We start from the raw sequence: 26,767 nt of genomic DNA, 5'->3' as shown, positions 1-26,767 counted from the left end.
AGCGCTGGGTCCGCCCCTCGGCGCGGCGGGCGCGGCGGTTCTTCCCCTCGGCGGCGGCGGCGTCGCCGGGCTCGGGCGGGTCGGGCCGAGCCGAGGGGAAGGGGGTCGAGATGGCGGCGTGCGTGGGGAGCCGGACTCTGAGCAAGGACGACGTGAATTACCGCCTGCACTTCCGCATGATCAACGAGCAGCAGGTGGAGGACATCACGCTGGAGTTCTTCTACCGGCCGCACACCATCACCCTCCTTAGCTTCACCATCCTCAGCCTAATGGCTTTCGCCTTCACCAGGTGCGGGTGCCCCCTCCCCTCTCACGTCCCCGGGGTGAGGGGGAAGGAGAGGGGGTCCCCGCGGGGTGAGGGTGGGCGGGGTGCACGGTGCGCGGTGTTCTGAGGGAGCCCTACGGAGAGACCCTCCTTTAGGGGGACCGTCCTTTGCTGCTGCCCCTCCCTGGGCTTGTCCGCCGTCTTGTGGCTCCCTTTACGACTAAAGATGCATGTGTGTCTTGAGCAGTAGCCAAAAAATGGCTTTCCTTAGGCTATCAAGGAGCTCAGGAATGACATCACCCAAGTAGATAATTTACCAAGTGTGCAGCGGGCAGAAGCGGCTGCTTTGTGCAGTCATTTTAGTGTAACTTTATCTGAGGGTAACCACACGTTGACTTAGGCCCCTGTCCTTTCTCCACCATAGGGAAAGCTCTGTGGGCTTCACTGCTGCACTCATTTGTGGTAATAAAGCTGAGAGTGGGCACAGGTAACTCCAGGAGCCCCATTTGTGAGCAAAGGGTGTAGCAGTGCCTTCTGTGGGGTACACTGAGCTGCTTTTTAGGTTGTGTGTGTGTTTTATTCCTTCTGTTGAGTGGATCTGGTAACATGATGGTGTTATGATCCTTCTCTAAGTGATGTCATGCAGCCTCTGATAGAATCATTAATGTTTGGAAAGGCTGCTAAGATCATCTAGTCTAACCATCAACTCATTACCGCCATGTCCACTAAACCACGTCACTCAATAGCACAGAGTCATTGAGGCTGGAAAAGATTAAACACTGATTCCTGTGAGGTTCTAACTAAACTGATGTGTTGTGTTCTGGACTCATCAATGCCTTAGTGCTGTGATACGTATTTAATCCTAAATCGCTGTAGCCTTGTTGATTATACTGTGCCTCTGACAGTGGAACATCATTATTTATCCCTAGGGTTGTGATACAGTTTGGTGTGTAATCTGTATTACTCTAAAGATTCAAATGGATAGGTTATATGGGCTGCAAAAGTAGTGATCAAGACTGGGCTGAGCTGAGAAAATAGCATGAAGAGTAAAAGGGTGTAGCAGCACATGGCCTTGAGTGTGTGTTTTCCTGTTGCTTTTTATATATGGCCCCAATGAAGGTGTTCTTGATGAACAGACCCCCTGTTCTACTCAGGTGGCAAGATCTTAGCTGAGGGTGACTGTCTCCATCTGATAAATCATTCTGTTGTAGGGCAGATTTAGGTCAAATTGATCTAATTTAAGTCAAAATTATGAGTTATTGGCAAATTCTCATCCAAATGTCATCTGTAGGATTAATGGAATTGATCACTCGCCCCTGGGAGAAGAAAGGTCTTTTACCTTTAATTCTTCCAAGTGGAGGATGAGTCAGCCAGCAAGCTCAGAACTACGACTCCTTCAAGGCCCTGGGAATGCTGCTTTAATATTGTGGTTGTTACTTTTTCCCCAAGAGGGTTGCTAGCTTTTATTTCTGCTTGTCTTGGTAGCTTTCTAACTGACTTCGGTTTCATTTTCTTCTCTCTGTCTGCCTTTCTTCTCTTCTCACTTCCTGTGTCTAAGTACCTATCAACTTCTCTTTTAACTCCTCTTCTCCTCAGGTTGTGAGAGTTACTCTTTATCCTTTGCTTTCTTTTATGTTTCTTTTTTCCACCCTTTCTGTCCTAGGAGTTCTCTAAATGGGGGTGATACCAAAGCGCTGCCTCTGTTGCCTTATTTGGTGTGCTACCCAAACCATATGTTCTCATTGAGAAGCTGAGGTGGAGAGGGAATAGTCCCCGACATGCTGTCAGTGTGTGCTCCCAGCTCTTGTCTTCCTACTCCCACCAGCTTACTGTGTCAGTCTGCAGTGACTGTGTTTGGATTTCTACCTCATGGGTTCTAAACATTGTGCACAGATGTGACAGATTCTTCTTTGCTTCCTCTGTGCTATCAGTTGTTTCTTAGTGCTCCTGGTCAATTATGTTAAGCAAGGGATTTTCCACGATACATTCATCTTCAGTAAATTATTTTTGTTTTCAGGAACTACAGGGCAGGCAGAGGAAATTCTGCTTCCCTTGAAGCCTCTCTTGCCTCTTCTGTAATTGCTCAGTGCCAGGAATATGGGAGGGTTCAGATCAAATTAGAAAATGCTTTTCCCTTGGATGCAACAAGCCATAACGTGGGATCTCCCTTGGGATCAATGAGAGTAAGATGATACTTTCTTTGAGCTGACAATTGATGGTGAAACTCTGTTTCAGACAGCAGTAACTCTGGTATCAGTAATCGTAAATCAGAGAAAGAAGTGTGTTTTTAGCTTCTCCATTTTAAAGTGTGGAGCAGTGGGTTGTCTGTTTTTAAAGCACATCCTTCTAGTGCTTCTGACAATGGCTGCAGCTGCCTTGCTTGTTTCCTGCTGAATGAGCCAGACAGCGGCTCCTCTGCTTCCAGGCTGCACCCCAGAGCAGAGGAGTGGAGTGGCTCTAGCTTTCCTTGTTCTTTTCCTCCCTTGAGAAGGGAAATGGTGGCCCTGCAGGAGGGCATATTGCTGCCGGAGGAAGGACTGAGGGAGGTGACAGACTGGCAGCTTCTAGCACGAATGCATGGTTTTATAGGAACAGGAGCAAGACCCGTGAGGGTGTTGAACTGTAGTTATTCACATCCCTTTGATGAAACTGGATTATTATGCATTTAGGTGCATTTTTGGAAGACTCGTTTTTTTCCTCCCACATGCTCTAAATTTAGTGCTTTAACTACTTTTATCTCAGTGCAGCGTCCTCCTTTTTTTTCCTTTTGTGATGCAGTAACTAATTTATGTTTCTGTAACGTGTTACTGTATTGCAGTGCTCTGGAACTGGGAGAAGATCAAGAGAGAGGAAAAGGTTGTGCAGTTATGATACACTTTGGGGTTTTTTTTATTATCTCTGCAGAAAGCATCAGTCTTGAAAAATGCATTTGACAAGTGGGTTTAAGCTGTAAGAATTCTCTTCTGTCCTCCCACACAAGCCTCATCTGTGCTGCGTGGATGCCTATATTTCAAAGTCAGCATCAAAGTTCCTAAGGCGAAGCGAAGAGATGATTTAGCACATTTTCCTGATTGCAGCTTGTTGTGATTGCCTCTTTCCTCTGACAGTTATTTTGCTTCTCTGTTTCTTTTGGTGCTCCCCAAAATAACTCTTCCAGGAGAGTGCTGTAATTCTTAACTAGCACACAGCAGTGAGTCTCCTTTCTTCACTAGGAGAGTGGTTAGGCCCTGGAACAGGCTGCCCAGGGAGGTTGTGGATGCCCCGTCCTTGGAGGTGTTCAAGACCAGGTTGGACGGGGCCCTGGGCAACCTGATCTAGTAAATGTGTATGTTTGGTGGCCCTGCCAGGCAGGGGTGTTGGAACTACATGATCCTTGAGGTCCCTTCCAACCCGGGTCATTCTGGGATTCTGTGTGATTCTCCTGCTGATGCCTGCTTTGACCTGCTTCTGGTAAGAGGATGGGGGTATCTATCCCTTCTCAGAGGTAACTCCAACTAAAATAAAATGCTTCTATCGCTCACTTGGAACGAGGAGTGGTTTAATGCTGCATGCAACATCTTGTTGGCATTCCTTCCCCCCCAGATCAATAAGATTAGAACAGCTTCCCTGGAACTGAGTGATACTCTGAATGCTGATAAGCAGAGGTGAGGGCCTTGAAGTGAGAATCTATTGATGCAATCATAGTGTCCTTCAGTTCTTAGCTGGCTGCACTGAACTGTGTGGTGATGTGACTTCAATAACTTCCGATCTCTTCAGAAAATAACAAGGAATCCCCCCACTTGATGACACCAGTAACAGCATGTGAGTGTGTGTTATTTGTGTATGTTAAAGCAGGAATATGGCTTCGTCTGAGCTGTTGAAATCTGGGGCTCCACCTGAAGTGCTGTGGGTAACACAAGGCTTTTGGGGTTACTGAGGAAGCCAGAGTTAAGGCCAGGAGTGTAGGATTCAGCCTGTGCAGTGTGGCTGCAGGACTGACTGGTGGTCCGCTGTTTTGAGAGAAATGTTGTATGGAATCCCAAAGGCCTGCAGAGGAACCATTCATGTTTAATGTTCTTTTTCCTGCCATACAGATGAACTAACGCAGTGCTTAAGTGCCTGGTGATGGTGAGGGTCTGCTATGGAGCTGTTAAGGTGCAGTTCTGAGGGAAAGGAAAATAATCTGACAATGTGAGAGTACATAAAATTGTCAAGATGGTAAAACTTGGAGTAGTAGTAGCTGATACATTGTAAAATAATACTTCATATATTACTAGTAATGTGCTTATTACTGTAGTAGGAAGTTTTTTGGTGATTATTGAAGTCTGCAAGAGTCTGACTGCTGATGAGATTTGGGTATGTTTTCTGGTCATCTTGGCTGCTCTTTGCCTTTGATTTTTTACCAGCTTGAAAAGAAAGAACAGCTCAGTCAAGCATGCCTTGTTATTCCAAGCTGAATTCTTAGATCTCTCTTCTGGCCATAATAAAACAGTAGCACAAGAGTTACCTGGTATTTCATTCAGAGCTATGGCTTAATAGATCATAAAGCAGGTTGGTATTTTCCTCTGGTTCTTTTAAGTTCAATTGTGTCACTGTTATACACAGTACGTTACCTCACACAGCATGGAAACTATTCTGTGGGCTTTCTCCTGCCCCAGCACAGGGATTCTCTGGGCTGTGAGTAGGATACGGCAACCTGGGGCAGTAGAATATTAAAGGCTTACTGCAATAATTAATTGCCCTGTCCTGGCACTTGCACCAGGTATTTGTCATTGGGAACAGAGGTAGTTGCAGAGACCATGAAAACAGGGATAGCCAGAAGAGCAATGAAAGTCACTCAGTGCAATTCCTATCTTGACTTGGTACATAACCAGCATGCTTAATTCTTGTACTTTGTTCTATGTAATCTCCATTTAAATAATGATATATTCAGTGTCTTTCAACTTCAACCTTAAAATGACACGTTAACACTTTGATGCTCTCTGTCTCTTCAGGGATGATTCTGTCCCAGAGGAAAATATTTGGAGGGGTATCCTCTCTGTGATTTTCTTCTTTCTAATCATCAGTGTTCTAGCTTTTCCCAATGGTGAGTAAGGTTCATACATCGCTTTTTGCAACATGTAGATTTCTCTTTATTGTCACTATATTTGTTTTGGTTGAAATACCTCTTTAAAACTTCTGAATTCCTTTATATTACAGAACAGTCTAAAAATGGGTTGCAGTCACTCTAAGGAAAGATAAGTTATTTATAGTTTGTCTTTATCTAACGAGGAAGTCAGGGTTTCAGAATCAGTGTCTGTATTTGCAGGTGCACAGTTCTAGCTCAGAGCTGTTAAGTAGTAATGATGCCAGATACTGAAAAAATGCATTAATTGAATTTACTTTTGCTTTTAACAGTGTCATTCTATACATTCTTAGAGACAAAGCACAGTACATTAATCACCTAGCGATAGTTAGGAGCCATGTAAATCATATTACAATGCAAAACCACAGTTGTTCAGTGGAAATTAAAGTCAGATGAACATTCTGGTAATTGTGATGGGAGCAGAAAGTGCAAAAGGGGAAAATCATTTGGGCGACAATCCAGTGGAGGAAATAACATCTTTCCTGATTTGATTTATTTATAATTTTTGCTTATTGCTCTCTGCAAGAGAATCATTATTGCATCAGCTCCAAAGAATCTCAGGGGTGGCAGCATCCAGAAATAAGCCAACAGTGATTGTGTTCATGACTGTTCTGTACTTCAGGGTTGGAATGTGTTTTTCTTGTGTTTGAACCTCATTAATTGATGGTTTTCACAAAGTAATCCCCAAAAAACTGAATGTCAGAGGAAAATGAATGTCATGCTTCTAACTGTGAAAAAGCAATCCACAGCATGTACTGAAAATTCAGCCACTTCTTGTGACCTGAATGTGTAATTCATGTCAAAGTGGAAATGTCTAAACCAGTCTTACCTCTTCTGCTTTTTGGGCTCAGAGGTTTTTGATCTAATAAAGTCAGTGTAATCACTGTCTCTAAAGTAAATAATAGTGACACTAGTAAAGAACACGAGTGTCTTAAATCCTATTAGATGTCTGAAATTTAGTTTGCAAGTTTTTTGTATGCCTGTTCGCTAATGTTTTGTGGTCATTAGAAGGCTGAGCACCAATTTTCTTTGCTAATGCGCAAAAAATTGTGTTTGGTTACTTCAGTGATAGCGAGCCATGTGTCAGCTGTGGTCTGGAATCCAGATCAGGAGATTCTTAGCTGAGATAAAGTATAAGCAAATAATATATTACTGTTAAAATAACTGAACACTTAGTCCTACTAATTATCAGTGTCTTGTCCCTCTCAGTTCTGCTGCTACCATTTTTTCTTAATTATACAGCAAGGATCCCCAAACGTTATGGTATGTTACACACCTTAATGGAGAATTTCTCAGTGCTTGTGCCAAATCTTCTTGTGAGAGCTCAGAAACAGATTATGTGGCACTTATTGGCTATGTTGTAATAGGCTTTTTGTTTACTGTCCACAGGACCTTTTACACGCCCCCACCCTGCGATATGGCGAATGGTTTTTGGTAAGTTTACCTTCATAATTCATATGGTGCTTCTGTGGGATTGAAGGCCCCCACCCTTCCCCCCAGATGAGCTGAATAGGTTTGTCATGAAAAATAATTGTGCATGACACTTCTGTGAATAACTCTTCTTTCCCACTTCTGAGCAATTACTGATAATCTGTTCTTAATTATGTTGGGAAATGTCAGTGGAGTTTCTGTGTCAAGATGGTATAAATTAAATCATCAACATTCCTTCTAATTCTTTGTTTTAATCCAGTTTTGTCCTAATTCCGTTCCCTCTCTGTAGCACCATTTCTTCCCACTCTAAAAAGCTTCTGTAACTACTGTATGAGCTGGTTGACTTCTGACTAAATCCAGTTCAGCAGGGCACTTCTTTTCATTATCTACAGTGTTTATTTTTTTGCAGGGATTATGAATGCATCTCTCTCATGTCACTTTGCGCAGCTAAAAATAAGTAGCTTCCAAAATTGGTTGATTACTCATCTGTTGACATTGAGGGGTACTGCTGATGAGATAGCACTCCTTAACGAATCCTGATCCTGTTGGGGGAAACACAGGTCCTGCTGCTTCCTTCTGAGCAAGTATAAAGAACATTCTCAGTTAGAGCCCCTGTACTCCTGGCAGAAAAACTGCTAAGTACTGGAATAGGTTCCCCAGGGAGGTGGTTGAATCACCATCCCTGGTTGTGTTTAAGAGCTGTTTGGATGTGGGTGCTCAGGGATATGATTTAGCAGAGGATTGTTAGAGTTAGGGTACTATGGTTAGGCTGCGGTTGGACTTGATGATCTTCAAGGTCTTTTCCAACCTGGGTGATTCTATGATTCTAATTCTGTCATTCAGGAGCAGCATTTTCCCCTCTGTAATTCTGCTTCTACTGGCTTGAGGTCTCACACCTGTGCAGTATATGAAAAGCAGGAGTTGCATGCCCTCTATATTTCAGAATGTATCCCACCTGCAAGCCACATTCCTTCCAGTAGCTGGGCATCTGTGTACATGTTCTGTTTTTAGGATATATGTATATATATACACACGCATATGTGTATACTCCTGCAGAGTATACTGCAGAGGGCAGTATATACTTCCTGTACACACATGTACACTTGAATGGAACTACTTCTCTAGCATACTCTAGTTATAAAATATATATATATATATATATATATTTGCCTAAGTATTGCTATAATTTGTTTTAGTTGGAAGATATTAAGTTTACTCGTGTTAATTTTTCTGCCTTCCATGACATTGCAGGACACAAGTAAGTTTGAGTATTAGACTATAGAACTAGTGGTAGTGTTTATGTGGTCTTAGATGTCTGTGAACTTGTGAATAATGTAAAGATGTGTTGCCAGAAACAGCTTTGTCTACCCACACACCTACGCAGGACTCTTTTTAACTTCTTACAAGCTTTTATTCTTTTAATAAAGCTGTATTTTGGCATTGGGAAGAAAGTGGAGTTTGTCCCAAATGTGTTAGTGTTTCATGATGTATAATGGTGTAAAAACATCATTATCCTTACCTTGAAAGGTTTGAAACAGTGAGTTTTCCAACTTACAAAACTAATTGTGCCAATAAGCTGGTTCATGTTTGTAGCTACTCTGTGCACAGCTCAGAATTGCCAAGTGGGATTAATAAATTGATCTTTGTGTTGGAAAAAAAACCAAAAATCCTGTGATCCTAATCTGCCATTTACTGCAGAGCTCTCTGATCACAGACTTGTGCTACTCATGCTGAAACTATCTAGACTGAATCTTTTTTGGCTGGGTTTATACAGTTGAATGTATATTATATAATGTGAAACAGGAGGTGATAAGAAAGAAAGCCCGAGTGCTCAAACATTACCACCTGACTTGTCCGTTAGGTTTTTGGGTGTGTAACTGCTGTGTGTAGAAAACTTATTTGTGCAAACCAGGCACACATTGAGTATCACTTGCAAGGCAGCTTTTTGGTCTCTGTGTCCCAAGGAGTTTTATGTGTGTGATTCTAAAGCAGAGTCTTTTTTGCAGGTCTCAGTGTGCTGTATTTTCTGTTCCTGGTGTTCGTGCTCTTCCTTAACTTTGAGCAGGTGAAAGCAGTCATGTACTGGTTGGATCCTAATCTTCGATATGCCACAAGGGAAGCAGATATTATGGTATGTATCCTTGGCGTCTTGTTGGACACTTTGGCTACTTAGGTGTGTTTTACCTGGGTGGGAAAGAATGCATCTTTATTTGCTAACATAACTGCACAAATTTGCATTGCAAAAGAGGGTGTGAACATTTGAGTACCAAAAGAGAGTTATTTTAGGGAGAAGCAAGAGTTGTCAGTTTACCCTTTTCTGTCACATCGATTTACTCCTCCTGAGCAGCGTCTCTCTTTGCTCTCTGTTTTTCTGCACCATGCACATCTGGTATTATGTGGTCTTGCCTCAAGATTAAGCAAGTAAACTGATACTCTTATGTAGTAAGTTGCTATTTGCCAATAGCAGTTACCACACATTAATGCAGCTGCAAAACTGCCCTGTAACATGTAAGAAAGAATGGTATTATTTACAGTGCACTTACCTTATGTTAGTTGATTGATAGTGAGGGCTGCATATAAGCTCCTTCTGTGGAAAACTGAATGCTTCTGATGTTGCACCTCAGTTAATCTGCATTATGTACTGTGCAGCTGTAAGATCTGGAGCCTGACTGTGACTTTGGTTTGCAGGATTATGTGGTGGTGGTGGTGAGGCATGGACAGCTTGCTGCTGGGGTACTGAGAGGGCACATTCCTAAATGCAACGTGAGCATGGTTGTTAGTGACGTTGCTGAGCAACAAAAGGGAGCTGACATGTAGAGTGTGTTCATAAGCCAGGCTCACCTGGTGCTCCTGTCACTTGAGTTAGAAATAGATTTGGGTCAGAGGAGGACTAGTGTTAGTATTGTTGCCAAATTACTGTACAGCGGGTTTTCTGACTGTAGTGGCAAAAACATGATGCTGTACTATTGATCCTGATGTGATCACTTAAAGTTTTTGTGTGAGCTCATCTGAGACAGGGCAGTTATAAGATCACTTTCTTGTTGTTTTTTATCCCTTCAGCCCTATGACGGGACCTTCTCAATATGAATATGTTCTTGGAAACTGAGTGAGGAAAGTAAGACAAAAAGATGTCCAAGTGAATATTGGGATGAGTATCTCAACATCTCAAACCAGTGAGAATTAGCAATCATTAGTTCTCTTGCTTCAAATTGGAGCTGCGTGGTAATACTGAGTCTTAACACTACAAGCTTTCTCACAGAGTTTAGGAGATAAAAGGGATCAAAGATAAAATTATCTTTACAATTTCAGGCATGTTGCACTGGATAGAAATTATTTACTTCATTCTAACGTCTTTGCATTTGCCTATTCATTGAAGGCTTTTTGTTTGTTTTTTATTCTGTCTTTAACAGGAGTATGCTGTGAACTGCCATGTTATCACTTGGGAGAGAATCCTCAGCCACTTTGATATATTTGCTTTTGGGCATTTCTGGGGCTGGGCAATGAAAGCTTTACTGATCCGCAGCTATGGCCTGTGCTGGACTATCAGCATCACCTGGGAGCTTACTGAGGTAGGTCACTCATTTATCTCAAGTATGAGAAAATGTGTAGGACTTTAATTGTTCTGGGGGGAAACATGACTGTTACTAGAAGGACAACTTACTAGTCCTCAGTATACATTCATATTTTAAGCCTTATCAACTAGATGCCAGCAAATATTGCAGTTGCAACTGGGCTCTAGGTAAGTTGGGCAGATGATGGCTTTCTATTACCTAAAAGGAGACTTAGTATTACCTGAAATGAGGGAAATCTCAGACAGTATATTGGTGCCATCTACTCTTTCTTTTTCTGCTGTTATAGGAGCCAACACTCTTGTGACTTCAGGTGTTGGTTTGTATATTCTGATTTAGAACATATATTCCCCTTTTCACCTTGCGGTATCTACCGTCTTTATCCCCTTGCTCCAAATATAACAATATTTAAACATTTTGTACAGTTGTGAATACTGTACAGCAAAAAGGAGTTCCAGGATCCCCAGTGAAAGTGAGAGACCCATGAGAAGAAGTCTGTATGGAATGGCAGGACATAATGCAGTGTGACATTTTCTGTCATGAGGCTTGAGAGCACAGCCACTCATTTTCTTACATCATACTCCAAAGCCTCGATTATTCATCTTCACTGACAAAAACGTAGTTTTTCTGGACCAGGATCTAAACTAGTTCACACCTATTATAGAACCATGTACCATGATCTGAGGTACCACACACGTTTTTGTTTGTTTGTTATCCAGCTTTACAGCAGTTCTCCCAAGCATGTGCTTAAGCATGTTGTCTTTTGACACCTTTAAATCCTATTTTGGTGTAAAAGTGTTGTGATACCTGAGTTAATCATTAGACTATTGCTTGGATTGCTGGTCCTTCCTGTTAAATTTGTTTTGAGAATTCAAATTGATTGATAGTTTCTTGTTTCTTCAAGTATTATCTAGTTAGCATGTTACCTAGAGGTCGATTGATAGAATGTGTTACCTAAAATGTATGGATTTGTTCCAATGAAAAACGAGTTTAATTTCATGATGTGGACGATTCAGAACAAAAATAGAAAAGCCCAGTTTTAATCAGCTTTGGAAACAACACAGTTTAAAATGTCACACTTAAAGCACTAAATAAAGATGTAAACACTTGAATTTAATCTTTTAAAATCTGTTTTCTATAGAGGGCATTTATAATTCAGAAATGTAGATAAGGATCTGGTTGTCTAACTTTAAACTTCAGGTTTGAAAATGTTGATGTCATGAGTTCCTTTTCAAAGAAATGGTTTTGTTCTGTAGCATTTGATGATGTTTCTTAAGTCATTTTGAAGCTGTTTAAGGTCAGAGTACCCAGCCACAAAGAATAGCTTTGATAATTATTTTACTTATTATTATTTTTTTTTCCTCTGGAAAAGAAGTTTAAATTAGGGTTTGTTTCTCACACTCTTATTGTTCAGTCACACAAACCATTATCTTCAATTTGACACCACGTGAGGTGTCTTGTATTCCCTGTTGTTGAAAGGTGGATCATTGGATCAAACAATGTGTTGGGTGAGGTTCAACAAATAGAAGAGTTATCACCACCCAAATGGATTTTTAATGAATTAGTTAATTCAGAAGAGTCACTAGAAACCTTTAGAAGTTCTCAGGGCAGTTACATGGGGATTTAGCTGTGCATCTCCCATTAGCATTAATGGTTTTCAGCTGGCTCCCCGTCCTGAAATGGGACACTTGGCTCATGCTGCTGTCTATCAGATTAAAGTTGGGATTCAAGCAGTCCTTGATCTCTTGTTCTGGGAAAGCAGCAAGCACTTCAGAAACTGGCTGGCTGACACCTGTGGTTTGTTTTTTCACTGCCTCACTATCTGTAACTTCTGGTGTCTTTGGCTGGTTTATTGCACATGGAGATTCATAGCCTAGTGCCCCTTTCATGTTAAATCTACTTGAAACACGGAGGGGAAGCTGTTTGTAGCAAGATAACGAGCAATCTTGTATTGCTTGATTCCTGCGGGGGAAAACTCCAGATTTCTTTTCTACAGGTTGAAATTCATGTGGCTTTGACAGTGAAGGTACACTTCAGAAAGACTTTCAAAGGAAGGGACACTGTCAGTGCTGGTCACTGTAATTTTTATCAATTGACTTCTGTTTGTTCTTGCTGTATACAGAGAACATTCTTCATGTTCTTTTTCACATATTGGATATTTGGGAGGGGGTATCTTATTCTACATTTATCAGCCAAAGATACTCTATTACAAAATCATACCAATAATCTTCCACAGGTGCATAAATCATGTCTATTTGTTAACTCGTTAACTGACAAAATGTGCCATGTTTATGGGAGGGTTATTTAGCTTACATAGTTTGTTAAGCATCTCTGTGTGTATTCCAAGGGGAACTGCTTGACATAAGGATGTCTTGGTTTCCAGTCCACAAGTAGATATTTTCAGTCTCTAATTCTTGGGTTGGTGTGATTTTATTTTTTTAAATTGTTATTATTATTATTACATGAACTAAATAATACAATTATTTCTTTCAAATGAGAATGGGAAGAAGTGAATCCATTGCTGGCTCACATTAATTTATGCTTATATCTTGACTTAACTGTGGCCATCTGGCCAGTTGTCCTTCACTCTACCAAAAGCTTAAAGTTACCCAGTGTATCTGCAGATACCGTTAATTGCCTCACTGATATTTCACTGTGGTCTTCAGTTAAGCTGTTGATTTACTTCAGAGGGAAGCCACTTGCTAAAGAACTACATCATTCGTACGTGTTCCAGGGAAAGCCTAAATATGTTTTGATATATCCCCATCCCAGCAGCTTTTCAGTATGATGTTGGCTGGTTTTGCCCTATTTTCCAGTATCTTAATAGTATCTTCACAGTTAGTGCTTATCAGAGACTGACTAGGAAGAGGGACCTAAATACCCTCTCAATTGGTTTTAGCCATTCTGGATCAAGTATTACAGCAAAGCGTGTATTGTCTGATTTATTGGTGAATTCTAAATCTTCTCATGGTCATTAAATTTCCAAAAAAATACTGAAAGGAAGAATTCTGAAGTGTTTACATTAGAAGAAGTTTTAAGTCTTAAATTCCAAAAAATATTTTTATATATTTTTTAATATTTCCAGTAAATACATTTTAAAATAGATCCATTCTACTTACTGCAACTTACTGCTTGTTACAAACATACTGCTTCAAATAACAGCAAAGAAAAATGCTCTTTCCTTTTTTTTTTTTTTTTTAAGCACAAAACACCTGTTTTAGTAAAAGAAAAAAACGCGGCAACTCCAAGTAGTAGTTTTGCTTGCTTCATTTCATTTCTGTAAGTATTCTGTGTATGTTCTTTGCGGCTGAAAGCTGAACGCTGTCCTTATATCCAACACAGCCCTGTATACAACATAGTCCCAACAGGGAATGGGGAGAAGGACCTCTGTGATCTTATCTAGACTTACTCAAGGCGTTCTAATGTTAATGGAAGGACTCCCATAAATTTTCAGTGTCTGTGGCTCATGTCCTTGAGGTATGACAAATATGAAAAAGCCAATCTTTTAAAATGTGTTCCTGAGAATGAATTTATATGACTTCTGTGCTGTTCCTCACCCAAAATCTTTTTGCTGTATTCTGTAGCTCTTCTTCATGCATCTTCTGCCTAATTTTGCTGAATGCTGGTGGGATCAAGTCATATTGGACATCCTGCTTTGTAACGGGGGTGGCATCTGGTTGGGCATGGTAGTTTGTCGTTTCTTGGAGATGAGGACCTATCACTGGGCAAGCTTCAAGTAGGTCTAAATTAAAGCTTGATTAAATGTTGTTAGTTTAATATTAAACTTTGGGAAGTGAGCTGTCTTGAAATATGCATGTAGTATTGAGATAGCACATGCAGACTGCATGTTAACAGTGCTGTAAATTGAAGTGTTAAAAATCTATCTAATTACTGTTCCTATAGAGCATATATTCTTAAAATATGATTATGTGTATATAATTTTCCTTTGCAATATAAGTTACAGGCATTAATCCTGAGTTTAAAAAATATTTACTTACATTTTCAGTTAATTATTTATACCAATAAAACTTTGAAGAAGACAGTGAACACAACAAGTTGAACTTTTCTTTGTATACACTAACACTACACTGGTGCTTATCTTTATAAGACATTAGTCTGGCAGCATTAGTTATCTGTGCAGAAGAGAGATCAGGCTGATTAAACTTATGCTTTGAATTGCCTTACCCTGCTATTGACCTTGTAAAATAAATCAAGTTGCAAAATAAAGACCTTTTTGCACATGGCAGCTCATGGCCCAGTAAGTTTCAGTTCTTATCTCTCCCAGGTTTGCTTTCTTCCATAGTTTTCGCCCTTCCTTCACCTTCTTCCCTGCCAGTAAGTGGCAAGCACAGTTATCTGTACGTTACCAAAAGCATAAATGAGACTAGTTTAAATAAAATGGATTGCCAAAAACCAATGCCTTGAGTTTCTATTGGAGAAGGAAAAGGAGCTTGAGCTCAGACTTCCAGTTCCTTTCCCTATGAGGGCTTTCTGTCCGGCTTTCTTCCCTCGCAAATATATACATAGTTCTGAGAGCCAACCTTTAGTCTCAATTCAGTTTTCCCAAATTTTGAAAGAATGCTGAGTTTCGAGTTCACTGCGAATTAAAACAGTAGAATATCTTTGGCAGAACTATTTTTTTTCTTAAAATTCCCAGTCCCTTTGGTGCTGTTACTTAACTTGATGTTATCAAAAGCAAAAACTGTAACATCTGTCAGATGAACCTCCATTTACATCCCCTTTCAAAAAGAAATCTAAAGATCCTCTAGCTTGTAACAGTGCTATTGCACTTCTTACCAGAAGATTCCCTTGCTTCAAATATGAGACCTGGAAGGGTTGTTTGTGCTGTAAGTGCGCTATGTCCAAACCTGTGGAGCCAGCCTCTTATATATGCATAATGAATAACAAATCTGATCTCTTTGAAGGACAGATACCTATGAGTTCTGGAAAAAAAGAGGCATTGGGTAGAAGAATAGGCTATAAGGATAAATATCCTCTAGATTTTCCTGGGCAATTGCAGAACTATCGTGATTGTTTCTTTTTCCCTCGCAGAGAGAATGATAGGTGAATTTTGCTTTTAGACTCAATCTTGAGAAGGGCAGCCTTTTATAGCAGAATGGCTATTGCTTTTTTTTTCTTTTCTTCCTCACATCTTCCTTGTTTTAACTCCAGCCATTCTCTTTTTCTAGGGATATTCACACGACCACAGGGAAAATCAAAAGGGCTGTATTACAGTTCACCCCAGCCAGCTGGACCTATGTTCGCTGGTTTGACCCTAAGTCTTCATTTCAAAGAGTGGCTGGAATCTATCTTTTCATGATCATTTGGCAGGTAAGAAATAAGTTCTGTGAAATCAAAGCTGCCATCAGCTCAGTTACTTATTGGCTGTGTTTGGTTAGAAGATACTCTAATGCAATGCATGTCTGTCATTGAAACACACGATTAAATGAATTGATCATACAGAATGGGTCAGGCCATTATTCACAAGAGTTACATGATAGTTCAGGAGCATAATTACAGAATCTCTAGGAAAAAAGAAGTTACAGGTTTTTTCACTGAGTGTCAGATTTCTCTTTGCAACTGATACAGTTTTAAAAACTCCTATCTTTTGTCTTTTTCTTTCTTCCACGTTGAATATTAGATGGTTCTCTGGTACCCAGAATTCTGGCTGTGATCCAGCAAGACTCCCTAATATGTCCCAGGTGCTTGAGCATGTAGTCATGCAAATGCCAACAGACTTCACTAAGACCACATTTTTAATTTATCACATTTAGTTTTTGAAATGGAATAAGAAGTGTTTAGTGTGTTTAAAAAAAAACAAAACAAAACTCAAAACAATAGATACGATATCTTCTGTCTCTCTTACAAATTAGTCTTAATCATTCCTATCTGATTTAGAGTAGGAATGGTTCCAGAAGACATCTGCAGTGGACCTTAGCATGTCATCTCTTAACAAGTTTCAGGAAAGAGACCAAATACTTTCTTAGAGGTGTCTAGAAGAGAATTCTGTGTTTTATTTGTACATTTTTATTTGTACATTGAGCACTGGAACAGGCTGCCCAGGGAGGTGGTGGAGTCTCCTTCTCTGGAGATATTCAAGACCTGTCTGGACGCCTACCTGTGCAACGTGGTGTAGGGAGCCTGCTTTGGCAGGGGGGTTGGACTTGATGATCTCTAGAGGTCCCTTCCAATCCTGTTCCCTACCATCCTGTGATTCTGTGATTCCTTATTTGTCTTAGGCTCTGTATAAATTCTCAGCCTAACAAGTATGCTTAGAGTGGAGCGTAAACAGTTTTTCTTCTGTTTTAGTTAACATGTTAATCTATGTACATTTTTTTTGTTGGTAAATCATTAGAAGTTATGCAAGATGAAAACTGTTAACTGACTTTTTGTTTTTGTTTTAGCTGACTGAGTTGAACACGTTCTTTTTGAAACATATCTTTGTTTTCCAAGCGAGTCACCCGTTAAGCTGGGGGAGGATTCTCTTCATAGGAATCATTACAGCACCTACTGTAAGGTAATTTTGTTGCCATGGTATTTCTTCTTACCTTAAGAGTAGCGTAATTTACAGGGGCCTAAGAACTGCGTGTAATCTGTGAATAACAACAGTGTTACCTTATTCAGAATGGCATAACAATGTATAAGCACTGTAAACAAGTGTAGAAACATTAACCTCCTTTTAGTCTTGTGTTCACTTTGTCCTCGTAATTTTTTTTTTTCCTGTGACACTGCTGAAGATAAAATTCACTCAGTTTTGAAGATAGGGTCAAACAATTTCGTATTCATGAGTAAAATGTTGTTACCTTTGACAATTACATAGCGGACATACATTGCTTTATTCATAAAATACAGTGATTTTTATAGCTGGTAATCTCAGGAGTTACATGCAGAGATTTTGCACTGCTAATTAAATCACCTTAGGCATCCTGTAAGCTCCTGTGTAAGTGGTTTTATTCAGGTATTTTAGTACACTTCATAGTCTATAGAAGTCTTAAACAACCAAGAAACTGTGAAAAAGTAAGGGGTTTTCTAATTCTTCTGAGGCTATTGTGTGTTGCACAAAGGAAATGGAGATTCAGTGGAGAAGCAGGAGGCAAATTTGTAGCTTTACTCACCTAGTTCAGGTAATTTCCCACTCCTTGCTCTCAGAATTGTTTTCTGTGTTATTTCAAGCCATTTGATCTGTGTGATAATCTCTGCTGCTGCAATTGAAGCCGTCTGGTAGATATCCAGGTTGATTGCATGTGAATTCAAGCATCTGCACTTCATTTTCAGTACAGATCCACTTGAAATATAAACTACTTTTCTAAATGTAAATGTTCTGGGAACTTTTAACATCACTGAAGAATTTTCTTATGTTTTCCTTCTCAGGCAATACTATGCATACCTCACTGATACACAGTGCAAGAGGGTGGGAACTCAGTGCTGGGTATTCGGGTAAGCGTTCTTGATGCAATCAAAACTTAAAATTGGACAGGTGTTAAGCATGATTCCAGCACAGATACAGGTTTTTGGTATAGCCAGTGTCTGTCCCCTATTCTTTTAGTGTAAAGGATAAAGTTTCTGCACCTACTGCCTTCTTGTCATTAGAGTAACGCTCACCTGACTGTCAAGGTGGACATTGCGTCTGCTTGAGTAATTGCAATAAAAGATGGTCAAACAAGCCACGGTTGTCAAAAATACCTGTGCTGTTCTTTGAGAGAATACTCTGAACAATAGTTACCCTGTGATTTTTTTTCCTGTCTCTTGGAGACCTTTAAATAAAGCATTGGCAAGATTGCTCCTTGTGAGAGCTTCCTTCTCCAGATGGCTTGACAAGAGTGGACCCTTCTTGAAACCAGAAGTGTATGCTGTTGTTGCATTGTGACAGCTTAATGTAAATAAGTAACACATGAATGTCTGGTTTGGTCTCTAATTTGGAAACCTACAAATTGGCAAGCATAAGAAATCCTAAACTAAGTCTTGTGAAATACACACACACACACACATATATGTATATATATTTTAAGAAACTAACCAAAAAGCTCTTTTCTGATTACATTGATTGTAAATTAAAACAGCTATTTTATTATCATTATGGAGATTACTTTGTCTTCCGTTGTCTGAACCATTTTTGTGCTTCATAGAAGAAGCTGTTGCTGTTTTAAATTAGAATAGCACATCAGTGATCCATAAAATGTTCGGACCTTATTTAGAGACAGTGCTTTGGCAAAGTCTTTCTCACCTTTGCTGTTAGTCTCAGTGTTTCAGAAAGTGTTGAGTTAGCAGGTAGGTTTTCAGGTGCACCACCATAAGCAATATCCCTTTTGCAACAGTTAATTGAGATGAGAGCAGAACGTGCTGAAATTTCATCAAAGGGATTTGTAATCTTGTTTTAAATGTACTATGGAGAATGTGTCACTGGTCTCCTTGAGTTTGGATGAACCTAAGTACCGATTTCGTTCACTGAATTACCATCTTCCTCAATGGACCTATTACTGTGTTCAGCTCATGATCATAACTTCCACTGGATTTTCAAAAGGTAGTAATGTTCTGTTCTTGTTTAGTTTTATTACTGCTCTGTAGGAGTCTGTAATATTTTCTGTATGCCTCTACTTACCTGCAGAGGATTCTCCTCCTTGGAACACGCTTATCAATGCTTGGATTGATAAAGAGAGATTATAACATACATAACCCCTAAAAGCATTTTTCTTGGTAATTGTTGCAGCTTAATGACCTGGTAATTGTATAGACGGTGCTTTAGTACTGAAGATAACTCATCAATTATACAGTTAATATGACTATTTAATTTACAATTAGAACCAAACAAATGTGCTTTGTTTGTGCATAAGCATCTTGCTAGTTCATTTGATGTTTACCTACTAGTTCAGATATTTCAATTTAAATAAGACATCTTACTATAATATGGAACAAATCATTCCAATACATACATACATATCAGTCCCTAAAAGACTTTCTCGACAACAGGTGGTAATCTCAGAGTCTTGTAGAAGACATGTTTTAAACTGTTTGGGGGGAGCTTAAAAGTTCTGTGCTATTAAGAAAGCAATATGAATAGATGTGAATTTAATCCTTTGTAAGATAAAGGAAAATATGATTCTGAATTCTTACTTTCTCTCTTCTGAAAATCATTAAGGAGGGTGGTAAGCATATCAACCTTGATTTAAAACTCTTCCTGAGCAAATTAGTGTAATGTGTCAGAAAAGGTGTTACTTTCACAATGTTTTGATCACATTTAGCTGCTGCAGTTCATGTTAGATGGTTCAAAAACAGCTGTAATGCATTATTTGCAATTTATTAATGAGTATCAGGACCGTGTCCGCAATGTCAGTGACCAAATCATACAAATATCTTTCCTCCTCTTTCATGGAGGGACGGACCTGTGTGCTGTTGGCTGTTCTTGGCAGCTGACTGGCTTGGATCCACAGCCCTCTTATTACATACCACATGCTAGACAAGACTCCATAGCTCTGAGCCTCAAAAATGTAATTATCTGGTGATGGGAGAGACCTGGATACACTTGTTTTGATTCTTAATAATGCCAGGTAGGGAAGTAAATATTGCAGTCTTCATCATAAATCCTCCGGTGCTGTAGTGTGGACCTGGCTTTACACAGAAACCAGAATAAATACGCAGGTTCTCAGAGAACATCTAATACTCTCCACTGTTATTTTTCTCATTAAGATCCATCTGAAGTGAGCAAAATAGTCTAATTGGAATTGTAGCAAATTTGTGTCAAGAAATATCTGAAGCAGTTTTGCTTCACAAAACAGAGAGTCTGTTGGTTGTTCAGCATGGAAAAGACTTTTTATCTGATGAGGGCTGAAGCATAGTGGTTGGTATAAATAGAAATTCTCTGCTATTAGCATATGCTCCTGCTTGCTCCTTGTGCAAGCAGAGTGTTGTGGAGTTTTGGACTGCTAGATGATCATTTTTTATAGGCTGTTTACACAGAAGGAAAGAGAAGAATAAAAAAGAGATTTCCCAGAGTCTCCCAGTTAATATTGTCATAGAGGAGCTGTGTGTTCACTAGAGTTTGGGTGTTGTTTAGAGCTGGCAGTCCTGAGTCTGGGTTGTCAATGAGTGAAATCTTTATTATTATTGTTATTATTATTTATAATCCTTCCTCTCTCTTTCCTTTACCCACAGGGTTATTGCTTTCCTTGAAGCTATCGTGTGCATAAAATTTGGACAGGATCTTTTCTCCAAAACACAAATACTGTATGTTGTGTTTTGGCTTCTCTGTGTGGTAAGTGAGACATCTTTTATGAAACATAAGGCATAGTGAAAGCATCAGAAGCACCTAAACTGGCAGCAGGGGGTCACTGTGGGGAAATGCAACTAAGGAGTTTTGTGCGCATCCTAGGAAAAGCAAATGCAAAGTCATTGAGAACACATCTTGAAGGGGCTAGAATAACTTATATCCCACAGTTCTCAACAGAGCATAATGTAGCCACTGTAATGATACTTACCAATGAGATGAACTCTAGTTTGAGAGCTTCTTATCTTTATGAGAGAAAATGGCAGTTCAATTTAAGATAATTTTGGAGATGATTCCAATGGTGCCCTTTGGAAAGGAGCAGGAGTTAATGACTAGCATTAATGAGTAATGTGTGTTTCACACTGAGGTCTTGCAACTGCATAAACCCTACCTTATCAGGCAAATTCTGCCTTCAGTACTTCCTTGTGATTAGTGCAAATGCAGCATGAGATGCCCATTTTATAATATATGCTAGTCATGCCAACCTTGTAAATCCCATCTCAAACATATTATTAGTTGTCATTGAAAAATAGACAATAAACACTTGTCCATTTAGAAGGGAAATTTGCAGCTTTGAACAGGTGGTAGGGAGCTGGAATTGATTTTCTGTTATTTAGCATGATGATCTTATTGCAAAAACTTCAGAAGAGTAGAACTAAATTGCTGCCCAGATCAGAACACTGCAAAAGCAAACTGAAAGGCAGCATGAAGGACAGTGCACGGAGAAGGAGAATTCTTTTCTCCCAGACTTATTGCTCCTGGTACATACCTACAAGTGTCTGTCAACTGCCTGATTATGGTGACTGTACCAAGTCATGTATGTGAGTCATTTCTATGTACGTATTCTCATGGTCGTGGCAGTCTCCAGCTGTGGAATGTCCTGGAACTCAAAGATCTTGAACTAGCAAAGAATTTAGGGAAGAAAAAAATAACTTATTTTTTCTCCTTTCTTGTTTTAGGCTTTTACAACTTTCCTGTGTTTATATGGCATGGTTTGGTACGCAGAATACTATGGCCACCGAGAAAAGGTACTTCTTGTTTTATACCTAATTAGATGTTAGATTTTTTTTTTTTAATTTATTTTTTTTTTTTTTACCAGAGCTGACATACATGGGGGAGAGGAGGTTGGTCCAGAGTCTGAAGTCAATAGAAAGCACTCTAAGTTCAGGGAGCCTTGAACAGATCCCAGATCATACTGTGGTTTCTAAAGGAAAGTCCTCTTAGTCTCTCAAAATTAAGCTGTGATTTTGTCAAAGAATTCAGGGATGAGTAGTTCATTAACATTCACACTGTACAGGTGGTACACTAGGGGAATATTAAGAACACATGATTTCACAACAGATTACCTGCCAATTAGTGAGTTGTATCATCTTTTTTGTGCCTCTTAACTAGGAAGGGTAGGTACAGGCTGTATCAGGATTTATCAGGAGGTCTGCCATGGTATGGATTTGTGAGTCTGGCTGTGAGCTCGAGAAGCACTGATTTCAATAACCAGCATCCTAATGACACGTGTCCCTCTTGTTTTTCACAGACCTTATCAGAAAGTGAAGACAGCCCATACAGTCCAGATGCTTCCTGGCTTCATTCTAAATTCAGTAAAGGTATTGCCACTTTTGCATGTGTATTCTCAATGTGGTAGCATTAATGCTTAGCATTAGGAAATGAAACTTGGAGACAAATGGGCTTCCTTCATGAGCCTACAGGAGCTATGAAGATGAATTATCTACAAAGATATTTGGTTTTACTGCCCTTTTTCTTCCAGTTCATTGCAAATGTATGAAGTAGTTTCATTTTTCTGCTGCTATTCTAAATCATTGTTGTAGTTTTAGGAATTTATTTCATAACTGTTCTGAATGAGTTTTCTACCTGAACATTGCATGTTTGATTTTAAACATGTGATTGTTGGTAATGCTGTTATTTTTACTTATTAAGTCAGTCAAGAGCTTGGCCAGGAGCTTATGTTCTTGTCATAAACAGCTTTCTCTGTACTAAGCAAAGACAACCCATTTTGCTGACACCTTTTCCCTACCCTACAGCCCAGTTACGTTACTTAACTCCTTGTTTTACTCATTATTGTGGGCATATTGGAAAAAAAATAAATCAGACTTCACATCTGGAAGTTGCTCGTCAAAGCTTATGTTCCACTTGTGCTTGTAACATTAAAATACCTATGCATCATATGTAGCAGTAATTGATAAGCACCCACATCAGAGCTTCTTTTTACATATGCTATTATGCGACTTTTCTAGATGCTGATATTAACTTATTTGCAGTTTTGTGAAGTTGTGAGTTTTTATTTGGAGTTAAATTGCTTGCAGTTAAAAAGTCTCTCTCACGTTGCAGGACAAATCTAGCCAAGCAGTTATATATTTTCTAACTTCATCTGTTTCTTCATTAACTGCAAACTTCAGCCTCTTTCATGTTTCAGTCCCTGTTGTCTACTTTTGCTTTTTCAGTCACACATGGGCTGTCATATGAAAGACTGGAAACAAGGAATGTTCTCGCAAAGAATCTATGACTTCATAGCTCTCAGTTTCTGACAGTACAATAACAGCAATAACAGTGTGAAGATCTATACTGTTGATGTCATTTAAAATAGATGATGTTGCACTGCTGTATTTTGTTATAGAAAACTGAAATTTCTTTTAGGATGAGGAATTTTGCAGAAATCTTTAAGATTTGCTTTAGTAGGCCACTAGATGGAGTACAAGTACCAGCCAGTTTGTATTAGCTTGAGTTATTCCATACTATTCCACACTAGATCTAGAAAGCTTTATTGTCTTTCAGGCAGGAACTTACTAATGCCAAATAGTCAAAAAGTATTTATTTCTCAGCAGGTGCTGACAACAGTCCACCAAAACACCCAGTCAATAGCGAAAGCCATTCATCTCGAAGGAGGAATCGACACTCCCGGTCAAAAGTGACAAATGGAATTGGCAAGAAATAAGAAAGGCGTCTGAAGATGTTCTACCGTGATATGACAAAGAAATTCAGATTTGGCTCTGAGTTTCCAAGTGGAAGATTGATTTTAGTTTTTAAAGAAGTTGTTGAAGATAAGGATGGTCAAGACGGAGCCACCAGTGTAGTGCAAATCATTGCCTGTTGAGACTTGCCATTCACTGATTTAAATCTAGTTTCTTCAGCATGTGGTAACAAAAGCTAACGAAGAGTATGCTGGAAAGAATATAATCTTGTCATAACAGGTACACCCTGTTTTGCGTTCAGGTGTTGCAGGTTTTTAGTATCTTAGTTGAGGACGTAAACACAAAGGTTAGTAAGCTGATAATCAGTTTGCATGGTCCATGGGACTGTTTTATTTCACTGTGTTTTTGTTTTTGTTGTTGTCTGAAAGAATATGCAATCCTTTGACTAAAAGCAACTGCCAGTCTTTCTCAGTCTCACAACTTTTCTATACAGGAGTCAGTAAATGTTTTGAATTTCTGTACTCCTATCCAGCTGCTTGCTTTTATTTAAAGGCTCTCCACACTTGGTGACAGCGTTTTACCAGCTAAGAAATGGGTCCAGATTTCTTGTAAAGGATGTGAAATTGACCTTCAAATATGACTTTTTGGTTCTGTGTTGTCCTGCTTGATTGTTACATGCTTTTATTTTGTCAGGCTTTGTTAAATACTTACATAAAACCTATTGCAAAGTAGGGAGGGCAGGCCATGCCTCTTACACTGTTATGTCATTTAGTTGTTTTGACCGCAGTACTTAGCTTTGCATTTTCAAGTCATTCTTTCAGCTGTGTCACCTTGTGCTCAGTGTTTCTTTCTACTCTCTTTTTATTTGCCTCTGCCTCAGCTGGAACCAAGAAATCCCAGCTTCTTCAAACCAATAGCAGAAACTGCTTTGGAGGCTCTGATGTACTGCCAGGCCTGATGATAAGGCAGGTTTTCTGCTGAAGTTGAGTTGCTTACCGCTTCTATAAATAATGATTTGCGAAGACTCTGTAGCCTTTGGTATCTGAGAGGTAGCATGATATTACTGTGATATACCACACTGATTTGGTATTTTCTATCATGCAGTCAGATACCCAGCAACAAAAGGACTCTTTCATGCAGGTGTTGGTTTTTTTTTGGCTTGTTTGTTGTGAAGCCTTAGTTCTGATGTCTAGCAAAGTGGATAACGTGCCATTTGTGAACAGAGATTAAGTCAAGAGGTAAACAATCGCGAACAATCTATTCCTGTATTAAATTATCAGAATGGTTTTGTGCCGATTTGATTTTGGGATTCATGGAGTTCATAGAAGTAGATAGCTTAAGTAAGGCTAATACCTATTGGTTATTAATCTGCAAAGAGACTGGGGTTTTCTTGTTCCCTGATTAAGTTACCACAGTTTGCCGCAGAGTAAATACTGAAGAAAACGCAGCAAAGACTTTATACAAGTGTATGATACTGTAAATAGGAAAAAAAAGTATCCTGTGTAAGCCATGAATTGCTATGTGCCACAAATTGTCATTTTCAATGCACTTAACTGTGTTGCTGCTGAATTCCTTGGAGGCCCTTCGTTCCCCTCCCTTTTTCAATCAAAGCAATTGTACAACTTCAGAGGTAACGTAGAAGCTGCTATTTAATGGTCGATACGGTAACATTAAATGTTACATGAGAAAAATGATAAGGAGACTTCAAAGCTTTCCTGAAAGTACTTGGTTGTCATTCACTTCCATGTATTGTCTTTATTCGTGGTGTGCTGCATATTGATGAATGTATTTGTAGATTTCTTTGGATATTTGGACTTGTTACTATTTTATTTTATTTTTTTTATTAATAAGTCAGTCTGTGTATGACTGCAGAGTGGCATTGTACGTTTTCTGTCGATTCAATACCAAAGCAAGAGGTTGGAAGTCTGATGGCTTGGATACATTAAGTGCTGTGGTTTTGAAAGGTGAGAGCATGCCTTGTACTTGCAAGGTGCATACACACCAACTGTGTGTACAAGGCCTTGCATGTGCACACAGGTGCTGAAGTACACTATCTAGTTGCCTGTGGGGATGAGCACGCGCTTTGTAATTGCAGACCTGGTGCTTACACTCCTGAACTGCACCCTAAAAAATATGAAAAAGGCAAATACAAAGTGTTATCCTGGTGGAAGCTGGTTCTTTATGCTGTTACAGCAGCGCTGGCCTAGAAGAAATGTTGCGTAACATCACCTTTTTAATATTTCCTGTGATTTTTCTGTTTGGTTGGCTGAGTTTTCTTTGCTCCTTAAAAGAGGGAGGGCTACGGTGAGCATAAACTTAAGTCAGCTCTTCAAATGCTGCTTGGAAAATTACATTTCCTGTCCTCTGTTAACAGTTCTGGCTGGAATTCACACATGTTCTCACAGGTCCTCTACTGACTGACAACTGTATTTTCAGCCCTGTCATCTCTGGGGATGAGCTTTGTGCTATCTCACGTTGGAAAGGTGCTTTTGATCACCATTATAAACTTGAAGTGATCCCGGTTTTATCATTTAGTATGCTCTGCTGAATTTGGAGTGTGTGACACCTACAATGGCAAATCATTGAGCTGTTTAGCAACAAGCATCCATGTATGAATTCTGCTGCTTGAACAGTGCATTGAAATAGTCACAGATGCACTGTTCTGTTTTCAACTGCTGGTTCTGCCTCACTTTCTCATTCTTTCTTTCTTGCTTCTGATGTTGTTTCCTTTCTCTGTCCTCTGGTGATCTCCCCTGCTGCTAATGAGAGCTGAATTGGCCTTCTGGAGGCTGTCCATTCCTGCTGTCAGCCATTGAAGGGGGGGTAATTTGGGGCAGCATGGCATAAGCAGAGGGTGTTAGCATGAACTTTATGTGGTTGACTAAATGAAAATGAAGAGTTTTAAGATGCAGGCATGAAGAAAACCAGTGTTAGTTTGGAGTACTTGATTCAAGTGCTAAAGTTGCTGTATAGATTATACACAGCATCTAACTAACTTTCTGAAGTGTGAGTTTGACCAGTGCTTCTGTTACTCTTCTGTGAAGATGATAATTTGATGTTCCAGCTGTTAAAACTTTGAGTATTTTTTACCATGTTATCACAAGAGGACACAAATGTTACCGTGTATTTAATGGTTTTGAATGGAATTGCTCTGTATTGATTGCAAAGTATTGTATTTTGCAATGACTCAGTAAATCAACCCATGTCACTCTA

General features: G+C 39.5%; 1 protein-coding gene across 4 annotated transcripts; it reads left to right on the top strand.

Moving 5' to 3' along the window:
- The first annotated feature begins 22 nt into the window (after nucleotides 1-22).
- On the top strand, nucleotides 23-26,767 carry PTDSS1 (phosphatidylserine synthase 1). 4 transcript variants are annotated; one of them, XM_015855909.2, is made up of 13 exons: nucleotides 23-289; nucleotides 5,239-5,330; nucleotides 6,759-6,803; nucleotides 8,807-8,931; nucleotides 10,211-10,369; nucleotides 13,954-14,105; nucleotides 15,559-15,700; nucleotides 16,774-16,886; nucleotides 17,741-17,806; nucleotides 20,519-20,618; nucleotides 21,590-21,658; nucleotides 22,162-22,231; nucleotides 23,468-26,767. In XM_015855909.2, exons 1-13 carry the CDS (start codon nucleotides 111-113, stop codon nucleotides 23,575-23,577), a joined length of 1,422 nt encoding a protein of 473 aa, XP_015711395.1. In that variant the 5' UTR covers nucleotides 23-110; the 3' UTR covers nucleotides 23,578-26,767. The 4 variants fall into 4 exon arrangements, with proteins under 4 accessions (XP_015711395.1, XP_015711394.1, XP_085395528.1 ...); XM_015855908.3 differs by having other exon boundaries at nucleotides 23,465-26,767; XM_085539402.1 differs by lacking the exon at nucleotides 5,239-5,330.

This window comes from Coturnix japonica, chromosome 2, assembly GCF_054131305.1.
Source record: "Coturnix japonica strain WE chromosome 2, WE-NBRP24, whole genome shotgun sequence".
In the NCBI taxonomy this organism is placed as follows: Eukaryota; Metazoa; Chordata; class Aves; order Galliformes; family Phasianidae; genus Coturnix; species Coturnix japonica.
Note: the sequence above shows the minus strand (reverse complement) of the source record. Positions and strands in the feature narration are given on the sequence as shown.